Source organism: Microtus pennsylvanicus, chromosome 11 (genome assembly GCF_037038515.1).
Source record: "Microtus pennsylvanicus isolate mMicPen1 chromosome 11, mMicPen1.hap1, whole genome shotgun sequence".
In the NCBI taxonomy this organism is placed as follows: Eukaryota; Metazoa; Chordata; class Mammalia; order Rodentia; family Cricetidae; genus Microtus; species Microtus pennsylvanicus.
The window spans coordinates 91105036-91123423 of record NC_134589.1 but is presented as its reverse complement, the minus strand read 5'-3'; the positions used below and the strand labels follow the sequence as shown (position 1 = coordinate 91123423).

The 18388-nt window shown below is 46.5% G+C and overlaps 1 protein-coding gene across 9 annotated transcripts in view; it reads left to right on the top strand.

Annotated features, from left to right (window-relative positions):
- The first annotated feature begins 1094 nt into the window (after positions 1-1094).
- Pkd1 (polycystin 1, transient receptor potential channel interacting) overlaps positions 1095-18388 on the top strand; it is a 48814-nt gene continuing 31520 nt past the window's right edge. For all 9 annotated transcript variants that reach the window (XM_075941600.1, XM_075941598.1, XM_075941605.1 and 6 more), the window contains exon 1: positions 1095-1403. In XM_075941600.1, the coding sequence (XP_075797715.1) occupies positions 1189-1403 (215 nt within the window). In that variant the 5' untranslated portion in view covers positions 1095-1188. The remainder of the gene's footprint in view (positions 1404-18388) is intronic.

Sequence of the window (18388 nt, the reverse complement as noted above, 5' to 3'; positions counted from 1 at the left end):
CCTTTGCTGCACCTCAGCAGCAGGGTGGGCTGCGTGTCGGGGTGGAGAGCACCGCGATGAGCTTCACCTACTCTAGGTGAGCGCTGTCTTGCGCATCACTTCTGAGCCTCTGCAGCATCCTCTGGCAGAGGTCCATGAGATGAGTATTTATTAACTATTGTGTAGGCTCAACTCGGCAGAATACTTTCGGAGTAGAAACGCACAAACCGAACTCCCAAAAACAGTGGTCCACAGCCACAGCTTTTCTTAAAAATTAATTAATTTATTTTTTATTAGTGTAGGAAGCATGCTATGGTCAAAGGACAACTTTGTATAAGTTCAGCTTTACGTGGGTTTTGGGATCGAGCTCAGGTCAACAGGCTTTGCACCGAAGCTCCTTTATCTGCTGTGCCATCTCTCCCGCAGCTGTAGGTGTTTTCAGTACTGTGACTGTTGATTACAGAAGGCTGGGAGCAGAGAAATCTACTGACGCCGGGGAAGCCTCAACAGCCAGAGGGAGCCACAAGGGAGCTCGGGAAGGCGGAGTGAGTAGCCCGCCGTCCTCCAGTCTCACACCTCCCCTCTCTGTAGCGGGTATATATAAGCGACCCTTATAAAACCCTGCCCCCGCGCGGCCCCGCCGCGGCTCTCACTGCAGCTTGATGGGTGGAGCCTCTTAAGCCGCAGCAGAAGGGGCGGAACCTCCTCCACCCTCTAGTCTGGTCTACAGCTGGCCCTGCAGAGCTTTGAAGGCCACCTCCTCTCCCGTAGAGCCCCGCCCACCAACGACCCTTGAGTATCGGGCGGAGCCTAGGCGGATGCCCTTCCTTCAGGCCCCGCCTACTGCAGTATCTGCAGCGCAGAGGGCGGAGCCTGTCAAGGCCTTCTCCATCCAGCCCCGCCCACGGCCGACTTGGAAGCGCAGGGGTGGAGCCTGAGAACGCACCGCCTCGCGCCGCGCCGGGGGTGGGGTAGGAGGAGGAGCCCGCCCTGAGTCTGCAGTGCAGCGCGGATGCGCGAGCAGGCGGCCAAGGCCCTGAGGTGCGGCCTGCCCCAGATCGCTGAGCTGCTGTCGCAGCGCAGACAGGCCACGGCCGCCGCGGCATCCTGTCCCGGGCCGCACCATGAGGTCCGTGGGCCCCTCCTGAATTGCGGCTGCCGGCGCACGGGGCCTCGGGGAGCTGGGGCCATGCGCGGGCTGCGCTGACGATGCCGCCCGGCGCGCCCGCTCGCCTGGCGCTGGCCCTAGGCCTGGGCCTGTGGCTCGGAGCGCTGGCCGGAGACCCTGGGCGCGGCTGCGGGCCTTGCCCGCTCCCCTGCTTCTGCAGCCTGGCACCCGACGCCGCCTGCCGCGTCAATTGCTCGGGCCGCTGGCTGCGGACCCTTGAGCCTAGTCTGCGCATCCCTGCTGACGCCACCGCGCTGTGAGTAGTTGCGCCGCGGCAGTGCAGGCGGACGGGCGGTTGCCATGGCGGCGGGCGGCCTGGCTAGAGCATCACGACTGGGTCCTGCGGGAGCAGAGCTGAGGTAGATAGGGCCCTTCGGCAGCTTCGCTGCGCTGTCCGCCGCAGGGCGTGGGCGCGGTCCCGAGGTCGGGCCGCGAGACGCAGCAGGGCCTGGCCGCTCCCAGGGCTAGGCTCCAGTAGGGACGTCGGCTCGACTAAATAAGGAAAACCTTGGACCTCAGCCGGCGTGACCCAGAAGGGTAGCCTAAGATCCTGGTTTCTGTGAAGACTGATGTGTTACGCTGCGGGTCTCCTCTAACAGGAGCTGTAACAGGCGCGTGGGGCATGGCAGGAGGTTTCGGAATTAACGTTAATTAGAGACTAATTGAGATGCATCCTGGGGTTGGGGATTTCTGTCAGGGCTCAGAGCTGACATCTAGGGGGAGGAGTCCAGATAAACATTTGACGACTGGGTAGGGATTGTCTGTGCATAAGGGACAACGTGGGTCCAGAGGACTGCAGGCTGGTCGTGGGCACGAATGGTGACTGCTTGGGAAGTGTTAAGTAGAAGGGAGGGAGCCTCAGGTAGAGCTGCATTTTCTTAGGAACTTAGGGAAGGGAAATTAATTGCCTGGAAAAAATTTGAGACCCATCCAGTTTTGCATTCTGAAAGTAACAGACAGTCTCACTGAGAGAGTGCCTTAAACCAGGCTTAAGTAGGCTCTTTTTTAAAGGCTGTCACTCTTAGTTCCTAGTCTAATTCCTTGGAGGGTGGTAGAGCTAGACCCTTGTTTTACAGGCGAGGAAACAGGGTTGGAGATGTGATGTAATTTGTTCAAGGTATCACATCTTAGACATGGTAGCCTGAGGTTTGGACCTTTTGTAGTGCTGGGGACCAGGGTTGGATCAAGAAAGATGAGGAAGACAGGTTGCAGATATTTGTCTCTGTGCCTGCTGATCCCAACTGCTTAGGTTTCCTGGGCACTCAGCTCCAGAAGTCCTTGCTGGAATACACCCTCAGGAACTCACTACATGCCCAGGCCCATTAAAGTAGAGCTAGACCCTTTCCTCAGGTTTTGTAATGCTCTTCGGTGACTCCCCCTTAGCTAGGAAGCCCTGTGTCCTTCAGAGCTGAGATTTGGGACTTCACCTAGCCTGTCATTGTGCTCCTTGACCATTTGTGGTGCTGCTGTATCTGGAGAGGGATCCCCTCCAGCTATCTAGCAGTACCCACAGAAATTGCATCAGATCCACCCCACCTTTTATTTATGGACGCTGTAATAAAGGCATCTCTCTCTTCTGCTGGCTGGTTTCTTTGGATGTCAGGTCCAGTTCCTATTGGTTCCTTCTCCTTCAGCCTCTACCGGCTTCCTAGAAGCTGTCGAGGGAATGAAAAGTGGAGACCTACAGGTCTGTGGGCTCTGCAAAACAGTGAAGCCCTGGGTTTTGGTGCAAGACGTTTTTTGAGAGCTGGCTTAGCCTGACTTCACAGACTTCTCAAGGTTTTAACTTCTCACACTGTGAAGAGACGTCAGAATAACTTCATATGGATGGGTGGGTGGAGACTCCATATTTTTTCTTTCTACCTCCAACACTGCTTCTAAGGAGCTTATAGAGCTGGGAGAACCAACTGATAGGAAGCTGAAGCCTGAGGGGCAGGTGTTGAGGTCCCCCTGCTGGTTCTCGAGTCCACTCTGTTGTCCAGTGGGCTGTCCACCTTGTAGACTACTCGAAATCAGATAGATGGTTTTGCTGAGGAAGGACACAGCCTTTCAGAGCAGCCTTTCAGGCCATTGTTTAGGTGCCCCAAGGAACAGTGCCCTCTTTCCAACTATGATCAGGCCCCCTGCATGTGTGACTCCTTGGCAAGACAGCTGTGTCCTAGAAGTAGGACAGCTGGTCTTCTGAGAACATAGCTTCCCATCATTTCTTGGCCTAAAGAAAGGTGACATTGCTGGCAGGGTGCTGCTACTTGACGGGCTTTGGGCTTTACTGTGGCTCATTATTGTGAAAAGTATGTAGAACAGAGTAATGAGTCTCACCCCTCTTGCCTGTCATTCTTGCCCTATGTTTTGAGCCAAAGACCAGCATCTTAGTCTTTTTCGTCTGTGGAAGTTTCAAGTCTATCATAATACTCAAAACACACCTAAACTAGGGAATGCTTCCTTGGTTTTATTGGATGTCAATTGTGGACATTGTTGTTTGTTTCTTTTTTAAAGTTCATTTTGTTTTAGGTGTGTGTGCCTGTTCTGGTTTTACTAGATAGGGTTTCTTTGTGTAGCCCTGGCTGTTCTGGAGTTCACTCTGTATGTCAGGCTGGCTTTGAACTTACAGAGATTCTCCTTCCTCTGCTTCCTGAGTGCTGGAACTAAAGGCATGCACCAGTCACCAGCTGACATGTGTTTGCTTCTTGAGACATGGGTGTGTCTATGTAGCCCTGATTGTCCTGGAACTTGCTCTCTACAGAGCTGACCTCAAACTCAAAGAAATCTGATTGTTTCTGCCTGCCAAATCCTGGAACTAAAAGTGTGTGCCACTATGCCCAGCTGCTTGGATTTTTGTTGTTGTTGTTTTTTGTTTTTCTTTTTTGAGACAGTATCTCAAGTAGCCCAGGCTGGCATTGAACTTTCAAACCTTTGATCATCTTGCCCCAGTATTTCTAGAACTGGAATCACAGATATGAAACCCCCAAGCCCAGCTCTGGATTGTTGTAGCTTAAACTAGGGTCCAGATGAGGTCTACACAGCAGAACTAGTTGATGGCCTTAGTCTAGCTAATGGCTAGGGTTCTCCCAGTTTTCTTTTTCTACTTTTGAGTTATAGAAAAAACTAAGTCCTTTTTTGTTAGGTTTCTGACTGACAAAGCAGTGAGCTCTTGGCATGTCTCTGTTCTATTTCGTTGAATATAAAGTAACTACCTTAGGGTGGGTTGTGCGGCCTCAAAGGTAAGGGTTTGTAGTCAATGGACAGGTTGAGGCACTGGCAACATACTAACACTACAGCTGTTTAGGTAAGTCCCCTTTCTTCTCCATGTTTCCTGGGGGCTGTTTTCTTGTCCTCAAGTACCAGCCACCAGGAAATGTACCTCAAAGACCATTCTGCTGCATTGCAGATAGAACATGAGAGCCTGAGTGTGGGATGTGTGTTCAGGCCAGATGCTGTACAGATAGGAGAAGCACAGATCACTGTGTGCAGGCAAGCTCCTGTTCATATCTCAACATCTAGTCAAGGAGAACAGAACTCCAACCTCAGAAGATGCCTTTAACACTGTGAGGATTCATGAGACCTACTTCGAGCAAGTACCCTCTCACCTCTGTGTGTAGTAGGGGTGAGGATGAAGGGTTTGTGCTCTGTTGCCCAGGTTGGTCTTGAATGGACTTAAGAAATCCTCTTGCCTCAGTCTACCACATACTGGGATACAGGCATGTACCAAGTATGCTGTGCTCCCTCTAATTTTTTTGTTTTGTTTTTTGAGGCAAGTTCTCACTATGTTCTCACTATGTAGCTCTGGCTAGTCTAGAGTTTGCTATGAAGAAGTCTCAGCCTCTTGAGTGCTGAGGTTGCAAGTATGAGCCACTACACCTAGCTTATTTGTTTTGTTTTTCAAATTTATATTTGCTTTAAAATATTATTTTAGTTTAATTTTTATGTTTTATTTATTGATTTTTGAGGCAGGGTTTGTCTGTGTATCCCTGGATGTGCTGGAACTCAGAGATTTATCTGCGTCTGCCTCCTGAGTGCTGGGATTAAAGGTGTGGACCCCTATGTCCAACTCTAGATTTTATTTTTATTTGTGTGTATATGTGGTGTGGTGTGTAAGTGTTTGTCACATATGTGCGAGTACTCTTAGAGGCCATAAGAGGTGTCACATCTCCTGGAGCTAGAGTTACAGGGGACATGGTTGCTTGAAACTCTGGGAGGCAGCATGGACTCTTAGCTGCCAAGCATTTCTGCAGTCCCTGATTTTATTTAATTTTTTTGAGATGGTCTCGTGTTGGTCTTAAGCTTACTACGTAGTTAAGAGGGGACTTGAACGTCTGATTCTCCTGCCTCCATTTCTCTCCTGCTGAGATTGCAAGTATGAGTTACTGTGCCTATCTTCTTTTTTGTTTGTTTTCTTTTTCACTTTTTCCCCCCTGTTGTTTTGTTTGTTTATTTGTTTGTTTTTGAGAAAGGGTCTTAACTGTCTCATTCTTTATCTCTTACTGGCCTGGAACTTAGTATGTAGAGCAGGCTGGCTTCTCATGTGGCATCAGTTACTCTGCTTCTGTCTCGCTGGTGCAGGGATTACAGTGGAAAACCAACATACCTAGCTTTCCTCTCACTAACCTCAGCTTCTGTGTTGTCTTTTTATGCACCGAAGGCCTGTATGAAGAAGTAAGGCTGTGCTGAAAGCACACCATGGCATCTGCTGTCCCAGTTCACCCCACTCTCTGATTTGGGAGATGATGTGAAACTGCCCTGCATTCTGCTCCCATGAGCCAAGTGAGCCTTGGCTTGCAGTGCTAGGAGTTTTTAAGAAACCCAAAACGTATGTGAGCTTCAGTTTCCCTTTTCTGTTTTTGTTTTGAGGAAGAGTCTCACTAGATATCCCTGCTTGGCTTTGCACTTGGCATCGGTCTTTCTGCGTGGTGTTCCAATACTTGGGTCACCATGCTGGTCTTCCGCTTCTGGGTTCTCCATCCAATGTGGGCAAACAGCGTCCTCACATGGTGCTTCCTATGTTGCTGCCTCTGCCTTCTCTGGCTGTCGTCATGTGACTTTTGCTGAGTAATGCCTGAGCCTTCCTGAACATTCCTGGGGCATAACGGGCCCTTCTGTTCCCTCCTTTCTTTATCCCAGGGTGCTGAGAGGGAGAGGAGCATAATGACCCTGGCTCCTGAGGGAAACCCTGGCTTGGGTTGGGTTTCAATTGAGGAAGCCATTTTGGATGGAGACACATTTTCCTTTCCGGAACATTGCTGTGGCCAACATCAGCAGCAGGAGCCCAGACAGCCGGCCCGCCTAGTGTTCTGGAATGAAAACACCCCACTTCTGCTGCTGCTGTCTGGGGTGTTGGCTGTCTGGGATCCATGCTCAGGCCTGGCCTGCCTCAGCTGTCCGTATGGCTCCAGCTGGCCTGGTGTGGGCTCCACAGGGCGTGAGCAGTCTCTCTGAAGGACGAGATACAGCTGGAAAATGCAGCTCATGTCTTTTCTCGGAACACCTCGTTCTTTCTGGCTTGGCAGAAGTCTTCTTCATAAAGAGGCCTTGTGATGCCCAGGCACTAATTGCCAAGGAGAGGGGTGCACTTGAGGGTCAAGGTAGGCAGTGCTTCCTCTCCCTGATCAACTCCTGTAGGTTGGATCTGGAAAATTTGGTATCCCTAGTGCTAAGAAGGCAGGTTGGATCCCGTGAGCCGCCTTGGGAAGGGTTTTTTTCCTCTGGCAGTGGGAGAAGACGCCTTTTTCTGGTTGCAGCCTTTAGTGTAAGGGTTATAGTAGGGGACCACCTTGTAGCTGTAGGAGTAGAGAGACCTCAAGGGTCCTGAGTCCCCATACTGCTTCACTGCCCTGGTACTGTACCGGTTCTTGTCACTGGCCTCCAGGTTGTTGAGGTGTGACTGTGACTGGACTGAGGCTCCTGCCCACTACAGGACACCACAACCCCTAGAAAACCAGGGCACCACTGAGTCCCATTTGCCTGTTGACATCCTTTCAAGGGCTTGGGTTCTGTTGGCTGCTGTGGACATGTCAGGTAATGCGGAGGAAGCTGCAGACTCTCTGAACCTTGAGATCAGGGTTGGAACAGTTCCTGCCCTTACTGAGTATAATGGAACACAAGAAGCCATGCACGGTCCTGGCATGTCATGGTGCATGGACACCAGGAAGTGGTCTGAAGGGAGGTATCAGTGCTGGTCCCGCCCCCCCCCCTACAGGTTTTTCTGTTTAACAGCCCTCGCTATCCTGGAACTTGCTTTGTAGACTAGGCTGGCCTCGAACTCACTGAGATCTGCCTGCCTCTGCTTCCCAAGTGCTGGAATTAAAGGCGTGCGCCGCCACCGCCTGACTCCAGTGTTAGTTCTTTTCCTTCTTTTTTTTTTTTTGGTTTTTCGAGACAGGGTTTCTCTGTGGTTTTGGAGCCTGTCCTGGAACTAGCTCTTGTAGACCAGGCTGGTCTCGAACTCACAGAGATCCGCCTGTCTCTGCCTCCCGAGTGCTGGGATTAAAGGCGTGCGCCACCACCGCCCGGCTCTTTTCCTTCTTTTGATTTGAATGAGTGGCCTCAATGCCCCATTTGTATGTGGGGTGAGTGGACCTTCTTCCCCAACTGCCTTATTAACATGGGGACAGTGAACAGCTCTCGAAACAGCTATTTCTTGGACTACGCTAGCCTTGTCCCTCTGTATGAGTGGGACCCACTGTCTATCACATTCCTTCTGGTTTTGGGGCCTGAGCCTTTGATCTCTGTTCTTGCTGGTAGGTCCCAAGAAAATCTTAGGCAAGTTATATTATGCCCACCATCTCATCCTAGTGATAGTTTAGTTGTAGGAAAACTTAGTATCTGGACAAAGGGCTTTGTAAGGACATAAAGATCCTACAGAACATCTTGTAACAATGTGGGGCCTCTTCCACTCCCCAGGCCCTGGAACTATGAGGTCCTACAGCCTGGCTGAAGGACTCTTAACATGGGCATTTCCACTGCCTGCATCCTGATGTCCTTTCCTTGTCATCTCTGAGACTGGGCTCCCCACTGTGTGCCTAGTCCTGGTTTTGAGCCAGGTGAGAGATGGGCCTCAAGGAGTTTGCAGAGTGATGGTAGGTACGGCTGTCCTCTCTGACCCTTCTCCTTGGAGAAACATTTGGTATAGTCCAGAGATTGCCCCTGTCCTTTCTGACACCAGTGTGCTGGGGTGTTTTTCTTCAGCTCCCTCTTTCCTAAACTTGAATTCATTAATTTAAACATCATTTCCGGCCCTGGAAGCCAGCCTTGCTTGCCATAAATAGAAGGGAACGAAAAGCAAAGAGAACAAAAACAGAGTGAGGATACTAGACTTCCATTGGCTCTGCTGCTGGGCTATGAAAGATCCATTAGTGCTGAAAGGCACCCAGAGTGAGGCCAGCCCCGGGCCTCTGCCCCTCCGCCCAGACTAGAACTGCCTCATCATGGCTTCCATTTTCTTCTGCCCTGGCTCTGCTTGGGAGTGTTTATGGGGATCATCCTTGCTGGTTGAGGAGACTCTGTTTTCCCAAAGAGAAGATGAAGCTGGGCCTTGGAAGAGTACAGGGGGCTTCCTCCTTACCATGCTGGCCTAGCCTGCCAGAGGGAGGAGGCAACTGGCTCCTGTGGAGTGGGTTACATAACATCCACAAGCGGCCCCTCAGAGCTGTTCCCTTTGAGCCCTGTTTCCAGCATGGCGGCCAGCAATGGGCTGGGGGGAGGTGGTGGCTGGCACTCGCCCGCCTGTTGACTGCATGTGTCTGGAATGTGCAGATGTTTCCTTTGGGGCTCCAGCTGGCCTTTAAATCCCACTTGCCCCCTACATCTAGACTAAAGAGCCGGTACCTAGGCCACTCGCCTCAGCAGAGAAGGAAACCGAGGCTGCTTAGCTGTTAGTCTGGGTTGCATCTTGTGGGCAGCCTGTTGAGGGCCTCCTGTCATGACTCCGGAACAGGGCTGGTCCTCACAACTGGCGCATTTTGTAAGGACTTGCAGTGTTCACAGTGACCCTCCTTGATCTCCACCTTTGCATAGAACTACACACTTGATTTTATACTAGTGCTGTCCTGTTTGCAGAGAGTTGCCCTGAGGTGTCTGCTTTCTCTGTCTCATAGCATCACCCCAGCTTGTGTAGCCTGCATATGGAGGCTCAGAGAGCCCCTGATCTTTACTAGAAGAAAGCCAGGAGTCAGAAACAAGATGTCTCTTGTGGGGTATGGACATATGATTGGGGAGGCTGGGGTCCCTCCCATCAGGTCAGGTAGCCTCATAGTATTGGGATATGAGTTGTCTTTTGTCCCTTACCCCACCAGAGTGTCTGATCTGAAAGGTAGGGGGTCATATGTATACGGTATAGAAGATCTTTATTCACCATTCTCAACATAGTCACCCATTGTGGAGCAGGAGGGAGGCAGCAGATAGGCCAAGCTGAAAGCACTCTCCATCCATGTGGAACTGAGGTTATATCTGTCCCAGTGTGTGTGAGTCCCAGCTCAGGTCCCCTCTAGCCTTGACTCTGGGAGTTTCTGTAAGTTGCTGGCTTAGAGGGTCCAGTATACTTAGTTGGCCTATGCCCTGTCAGAGTGTTCTGGCTAGCCTGCTGGCTTTCCTCTTCATGACAGGAAAGGGACCAATGCAAAGGTAAGCTGCCCCTTGCTTCTGTGTGCCTTCTGCCAGGATACCTTGTGTCTGCCTTTGTCTTGTTCTTGATAGTTATAGGGAATCTAAATATGGTTCCTGGGCATCAGACTGTAGTGACATCATCTGGCAGGAAGTCAGGCCTTTGAAGATGGGGCTAGTCAGATCTTGGCCATAATCTTAGAACAGTGATGGCAACAACAGATGGCGACATGGAAAATTTCTGTTCAGGGCCTCTAGACAGGGATCTTAGGTATTCTCTACTTTTCCTCACATTCCCTAATACCACCCTGTCTGGTGCTGATCTCTAACCCTAGGGGTTAGAGTCAGAGTCCTGTCCAAGCTGTCCTGTCTCTACAAGAACAGTTTGGGAACTTTTCTGAGCAGAGTCCCTATGGCTCTGTTTCTTTTCTGGGCCACAACCAAAGTCCAGGTGAGATCTGGGGAGAAGTGCTGCAATGCAGCCTTTTGGAAAAGGAGCCTCAGTGTTTCTTTGAGCTTGGTCACACTGGAGGACCTGGCTGGATAAGGAGTAAAGCGTTTAGATGAGGGAGGAGTGTTGTGCCCCCGAGGCTGATGTTTCCCACACAGGTTTCTTAGGTGACCCTAGCAACTAACACTTGAGGTGGTTTTCTGAGAAAATGAAATTTGAGGGTTCTTCCTCATTTCCTTCCTCTTATTCCTCCAATCTTGGAGACTGGGTTGGAAACCCTCCATATTAGAGGCAAATATAAAATTCTGTCCTTGCCTCACCAGCCTTTCCAGGGTCAATGCCACTCAGTCTACTTCCTGGTTCCTCCTAAAAGTACAGGTTTCTGTGCTATCATCTCTTTAGCCACTGGAAAGTCCATGATTAGATCTAACTGATGTTTCCCCTGGCATGACCATTGTCTCTCATGTGGGGACTTGGATAGCAGAGTTGAGATAAATCTAGCAAGGGGCCAGGGTGGTATCTAGGAGCATGCTTAGGAATGGAGGCCAGGCCAGGAAGACCCTGCCTCTGGCTTCAGCAAGTAGGTAGTCATGTCACATAGCTTAGTCTTTTTTGTATCAGTCCAAAATCTGTTCATTGGGATGGTTCCCATATGTAGTCAAATTTTTACGTCCTGCCTGCCAGCTCCCAAATAACCACACAGAGAGTTCTTATTAATTTTGAAAACTCGACTGATAGCTTAGTTTTGTTTCTAACTAGGTCTTATAAGTTAAATGAACTGACTTCTACTCATCTTGTGCTGCCCTGAGGTTCATTTACCTCATCTATATTCTGTCCACCCTGCTTTCCTGCTTTCCCTATGTCTCCTCACATCTCAGCCCTTTTTCTTTCCAGCGTCCTCTGTGTCTGGAAAAATCCTGCCTGAATGAATGGTCATTTAGCTTTTTATTAAACCAATAAAAGTGACATATCTTCACAGTGTACAAAAAGATTATTCTACAACATTTCCCCCCTTTGTCTAAATAAAAAGGAAAGATTTCAACTCTAACACAGTAAAATTGTATACAATAAGAACAATGAGAGGGGGAGGGAAATGGGAGGAGGTGAAAATTTGTAATAATAATAATAATAATAAAAAGAAAAAAAGGTTAAAAAAAGAACAATGATCGGGTATTGTCTAAATAAAAAGGAAAGGTATTAACTTTAACAAATAAAACTATATACAATAAGAACAATTATCAAGTAAGAATTACATTTACCATGTCTAGTCCATTTGTATTTAGCAAATTTAGAGAAAATATTCCATTATTTATCTTCTCTTGATGATTCCAAAGTTTTGTACCTAATTTAACTTCTATAATAACTAAGGAGAACTATAACTGTCTAGGTTTCAATTCCTCAAAGACCCCAGAATGATGTAATATTACCTGAGTAAACAGGAAGTGCAGTGTAAGCCACTTCCAAAACTAAGAAATGATAGAGACATCTGTCTGGACAGTCACCCCAACTTTCCTCTGTATATTGGGGCATCTGTCTTGGGCCTACAGGCCTAGACTATGGGGCAGACTTTTTTGTGAAGCAGGAATTTTGAAGGACTATCTAACCTTATCTTGTCAAAGTTCAAGAGTCTTTTTCCTTTGTGTCCTGCTTGTCCAGTTTGTTCAGCATACTGTCAGCAGTCAAGACAAGATCATTTCTTGCCCAAATAGCTAGTTTTGCCAAATTGAGCAAACTCAATTTGGAGTTTCTTTGATGCCCATCATCTTCTCTGAAGTAAATTGGTACTGTTAGGAGCAGATGTGTCTCACTTTCATGAAAAGGCCTGTGTTAACAAAACATTTTAAGCTAGGCATGGTTAGCACATGCCTTTATTAATCTCAGTACTTGGGACGCAGAGGTAGGAGATCTTCTGTGAGTTTGAGGTCAGTTTGATATAAAAAGAGAGTTTCAGGGCAGTCAGTAATGTTACACAGAGAAACCCTGTCTTGAACCCCCCCCAAATTTTTTTAAAATACCATATTTTGTAGGTCTTTGAAGTGTTTGAAGACCATCTGTCTATCTAAAATATATGTTTGACCTTGAAAATATACCTAATATGACTACAAGTTTGTTATAGGTGACTAACTACTAATCTGTATTTCTTTTTTTTTTTTCGAGACAGGGTTTCTCTGTAGCTTTGGAGCCTGTCCTGGCACTAGCTCTTGTAGACCAGGCTGGCCTCGAACTCACAGAGATCTGCCTGCCTCTGCCTCCTGAGTGCTGGGATTAAAGGCGTGCGCCACCATTGCCCAGCTAATCTGTATTTCTTTATTATCCTAAACAGTTTGTAATAATAACTTTCAAGGACTATAAATTTACATTACATTGTTAAATGAGTTGCATAGGTACAATACCTTCAACAAGAGTAGAAATATATGTACAATATGTTCTAAAAAATAACATTAAATTTGTATCAAATATAAGAAATCCATACCAATGTAACTAGTGACTGTTCAAAAGTAGACTCAACAGTTCATCCTTTTTATCTCATCATTTTTATACACATCCCTCTTTTTTCCTTCAGAAAGAGATCTCCAAATCTAATTCCTTTGTTCAGTTTTTTTTCTGACCATGAAAAATAACAGTTTGTAACCAGCTCTCCTAAACAATGACAGACATCCATAGCCTACTGAATGACCCAAAACTACCCACCTCACCTCTTAGAAATTGGGTGTTCTGTTCTCTAGACTATTTCCTGTTGTCTGACAGGAGGTTGGCATCTTTGGGGGACCCTGAGAAAATTAGGATAATGGTCAAGTCCTGGCACAGTTTACTGTGAGATTGGATCATCTCAGCTAGCAGCCTTGAAGATGTTCTGAATGCAGAACTATGAAGAAACTGCAACAGAGGCATTCTGAGAGGCTGTATCACTTGGGCCACCATTTTCATGGGTGTCTGGTCTCCTTGTTCTGTAAAAGCAAAAACTTTCAAAGGTAACATACATATCTGCATTAATACAGGTATGGACTGTGTGTTGCACACAAACCATCCAAAGATGATTTTTGTTGTTGTTTGAACAGGTAAATATACATCACTTGTCTTGTAGTTTTCCTAGGTTTATTTTTTTATGTCTGTAGCCAGGATTTTCAGGGAGTCTCCCTAATCAAATCTAATCTCTATCGATGTTGAATAACTCCACAGCCTTTTGTTTTCTGTGGAACAAAAGCATAACCTTTTCCCAATGTAACATAGTTTTTGGCTTTCATTTTGAAGTTAAGACATTTTTAAATTATATAGGTTGGTTTAATTTTTTTTTAATTTTTAATTTTTTCTTCCTTCTTTTCTTTTTTTTTCTTTTCTTTTCTTTTTCTTTCTTTTTTTTTTTTTGAGACAGCCTCTCTGTGTGGCTTTGAAGCCTGTCCTGGATCCTGGAACTCGTTCTGTTAGACCAGGCTGGCCTCGAACTCACAGAGATCTGCCTGCCTCTGCCTCCCAAGTGCTGGAATTAAAGGTGTCTGCTGCCACCACTGCCTGGCTTAATTTAGTAGTTTTTATAATCCAGTGTCTCTCAACAGCTATTTTGCTCATCAACAATCAAAAAATTTAAAGTTAGTACAACACCATACAGATCCAGACTCTGTGTATTTCCCATCTCTACATGGCTTGCTCTTTTTTATTATTTAGAAATGATTTTTCTATGACTCTATACCCATTTTCTTTTCTTTCTTAAGCATGCACACATTTTTAAACACAAGTATTTTAAACACTGTATTGTGTTTAGAGGGTTTTTTTTTCCAGTCTGGACTTGCTTTGCTGCATATCTATAACCTTTTCTTTCTGCATGAGCAAAACCTAAACCACTCTGCCACTTAGCTCATGGTGCACTGCTAGGAAATACATCTCTGTACCACAGCCACATGAGAGACTGTGGAACTAGGATGCCATGTTTGGCTCCATTTTTGTGTATTTGGAACACTTTTTTTTTTAAAGCTTTTTCAGGTTTTATGTGGAAATATGTACCCCATGTTGGATGCCATTTGTGGGTAGATTTTTCTCTCTTGCCTACCTGCCTGCTTCCAAATAACCACACAGAGACTTCTTATTAATTATGAAAGCTCAGCTGATAGCTTAGATTTGTTTCTAAGTAGGTCTTATAATTTAACCCATTTCTATTAATCATGTGCTGCCCTGAGGCTTGTTTACCTCATCTATGAACCGTCTATCCTGCTCTCCTGTGTCCCGTGTCTCCTTGCATCTCTGTCTTCCTCTTTTCCAGCTTGCCTGGAAATCCTGCCTAGCTATTGATCATTCAGCATTTTATTAAGCCAATCAGAGTGACATGTCTTCACAGTGTACAAAATTACTCCGTAGCATCCATTGATTATATGCTTAGAGAGCTGCTTCCATCTGAAGGAACGTCCCCTTCTACAACTTGTTCTTCCTCTCGTAGGCTGGCAGAGGACAGTGGGGCAGCCAGTGTATAAGACTGCCGCTTGTGCATGGATAAAGACAGTGGGGATTTTATAGCATCCTGAACATTTCACATCCCATAAAGTATTGGGAATTGGAGCTCTGTACCAGGCACTTACTCTTTTTCTTTCTTTTATATTTTGGTTATTTATGAAACAGGGCCTCTCTACATAGCTCTGGCTGTCCTGGAACTTGCTCTGTAGACCAGGCTGGTCTTGAACTCAGAGATCTACGTGTCTCTGCCTCCCATGTGCTGGGATTAAGCCTGGCAAGGTGCTTCCTCTTGAGTTTTCTTTCACCATTTCTGGAGAGGGATGAGGGAAATCCTTTGCAATTGGCATGTTTGTTTTTTTTTTAAGATTGACTTATTTATGTGTATAACATTCTGCCTCCATGCAGAATGCAGAACTGCATGTAAGAAGAGGGCACCAAATCTCATTATAGATGGTTGTGAGCCATCATGTGGTTGCTGGGAATTGAACTCAGGACTTCTGGAAGATCAGCCAGTGCTCTTAACCTCTGAACCATCTCTCCAGCCCAAGAGGCATGTTCTTGTTGAGATATCATCACCACCAGAAAACTAAGTACAATCTTGTGGAGAATTTGAGACTGTGGAATGGTGTATAGACCTGGAAGGGCCCAAAAGTGTCCACTGAGTCATGGTGATACAGGGTCTCCTGTACCAGAAGCCTCACTGGACATCGGATTATGTATGCAAAGAGAGCCCAAGGCATGGATGGCAGGTTGACTGAGGGTTATCAAGATTCTGAAGGTGGAGAGTAGCAGTTTTTTGGGTAGAGCTTGACACTGGAAATACCTCCTAAAATGGCCTAGTAATACCAATGTTATTTGGTTTCATAGGTGAAGCCTAAGTTATCTACCTCCCTATTATTAGAATTGGGGGCTAGACTTGTGACATAACACAACTACAAATTTAGTAGATGAAAAGCATGATTACATTGTTTTCACCAGTAGTTGTCAAGTTACTATGTAAACTTTCTTTAATTCTTCCTTTTGGTTGGAGTTCTTAGCTACTGAGTTACATCACTAGCATAAAAAGGAGTTGTTTATTGAGTGTTTGTAGCAAGGCTGTGGTTAGTTAGATTTGGTTAGATGAAGTACCAGTGCATCTCCAAGCCTAGGTTTTAGTCACTGTTTTGAGGCATCTCACTGTGTTTCTGGTACTTCTTCATATGCTTACTGTATGCACCTGCCTCAGCCTTCTGAGCAGCTATCACTCCAAGTGTTGGCTGCTGCAGGAATTCAGCCTGTAGTTTGATTTTTTTTATTTTATCCATGATCTTTTGTGTAGATGTTGCTTGTTTTGGAATGTACTTGGGTCTGTTAGGTTTTAGTTTGTTTTTAGATGGGATCTTACTCTATAGCCCTGGCTGCTCTAGAACTTGGAGCAATTCTCTTACCACCTGTGTGTGCTACCAGACTTGGCTATGTCTCTTGTCTTTAAAAATAAATAAATAAATAACCTTATTTAATTTTTTTATTTGTGTGTATATGTGTGTTTTGTGAGTCTGCCATGTGTATGCAGGTTCCTGGAAGCCAGAGGTCCCAGGGCTGGAGTTACAGGCAGTTGTAAGCTGCCAACGTGAGTGCTAGGAACCAAATTTGAGTTCTCTGAAAGAGCAGCTAATGTTCTAAATTGCTGAGTCATCTCTCCAATCCCATCTCTCTTGTCTTGATGCTTTGCTTTTGTGCTTGCACAGGTTTATGCTTTGTAAATACATGCCTGTCTCAGTGATAGCATGTTCTGGCCCCATCACAGGTTGCAGGTGACTCGAGTTACAAGGACAGACTCTGACTCTTCCCACAGTAGTTGCTCTCCTCCTCCTTCTCTCTTGAGGCTCTCAAAGGCCAGTGCCTTTCTGTGATGCTTTCCTCTCTGTCAGTCTGTCTGCTCCAATTTACAGTACAATAGAAAGTGGCAGTTCATGTTCCACATTCCTTTATCTGTTACAGTGTGTTTTTATTTTACATATATGTGTTTTTCCTGCATGTGACCCACATGTGTGTAGTGCCCACAGAGGGCAGAAGAGGGCATTGGACCCCCTGGAACTGGGATTACAGATGGTTGTGAGCCACCATGTGGATGCTGGGGACTAAACTTGGGTCCTCTGCAAGAGCAACAAAGGCTCTTAACCTCCTGTGGGCCATCTCTCTAGCCTCAACTCTCTCTGTCTGTCTCTCTGTCTCTATGTGTGTGTGTGTGTCTGTCTGTATAGGCCAAAGGGACAACTTCAGTTGTCACTCCTTAGGAATACTGTCCACTTGCCAGGTGTGGTAGCACACACCTTTAACCCTAGCACTTGGGAGTGGTGGATCTCTGTGAGTTTGAGTCTAGCCTGATCTGAGTAGTGAGTTCCAGGACAACCAGGGCTACATAGTGAGACCCTGTCTCGAGAAAACAAAACAAAGGAATGTTGAGCATTGTATTTTGAGGCAGGGTCTCTTATTGGTCTGAAGCTTGTATAATTAGGGCAGGCTGCCTAGCTAACAGTCGTAGGGATCTGCCTGTCTTTATCTCCCTAGTGTTGAATTAATATGCACTACCACAGCTGCTTTTTTTTTAAATATTTATTTATTTATTTATTATGTATGCAATATTCTGTCTGTGTGTATGCCTGCAGGCCAGAAGAGGGCACCAGACCCCGTTACAGATGGTTGTGAGCCACCATGTGGTTGCTGGGAATTGAACTCAGGACCTTTGGAAGAGCAGGCAATGCTCTTAACCTCTGAGTCATCTCTCCAGCCCCACAGCTGCTTTTTTATGTGGATTTTGGAGGACCATGCTCAGATCCCCCAGCAGGTAGTTTATGGATTGAGCTATCTCCCTGGTCCATGCTCCATTTCCACATTTCTTAATTCTGATTTTTATTGCCTGTATACAAACTTTCATAGCATCTTTTGTTTTTTGAAATTTAAGTCTGGGGTGTCTTTCTTCCATTTTTTTCATGTGTATGTGGTACATGTGTACAAATATGCGTTGAAATGCTATAGGTTGATGTTAGAAATCTTCCTTGGTCACTCTTCCATCTTTTCTTTTCTTTTCTTTTCTTTTTTTTTTTTTTTTCATTTTTTGAGACTGGGTTTCTTCGTGTTGCTCTGGCTAGCTGTTCTTGAATTCAGAGATCAACCTACCTCTGCCTCCCAAGTGCTGGAATTAAAGGCCTGTGCCGCCACTGCCACTCTTACATCTTATTGAGACAAGGTCTCTCAACCAAACCTAGAGCTTGCTAATATGGCTAGTCTCACTAGCCAGCATTTATGAGGGTTCTAGGGATCAGAACTCCAGTCCTCTTGCTGTTGAGGACTTTATCAATATTGAGTGCTTTAACAATCCTGAGCCATCTCCACACCCCTGAATTGAGAGTTTTGATAGTTTGTTTGGGGAGATATATTGTATGCTGTCACTAGCACTGTGGTGCGGGTTATCCAACAGGATTCTTCCTCGTTCATCGCATCTTTGTGCCCCCAGTGCATCTTGGGAACATCTTGAAGACTCTCTTCTACTGCCAACTAGGTTCCCCAGCCCTAGTGAACCCTGAATCTCATGTAAAGGGTGTGAATAACCAGACCTTGATAATGTGGGACTCTGTTGTACTGGAGACAAACCAAGGGTCTCCTTTGGGAGAAGGGCTGCAGGGGCCACAAGGGGGTGTTTAGGTCAGTTATTCTGTGTGGCCCTGCTGTGTGGTCCTCAGTACAGGGCCTAGGTGTGGTCCTTAGCTCTT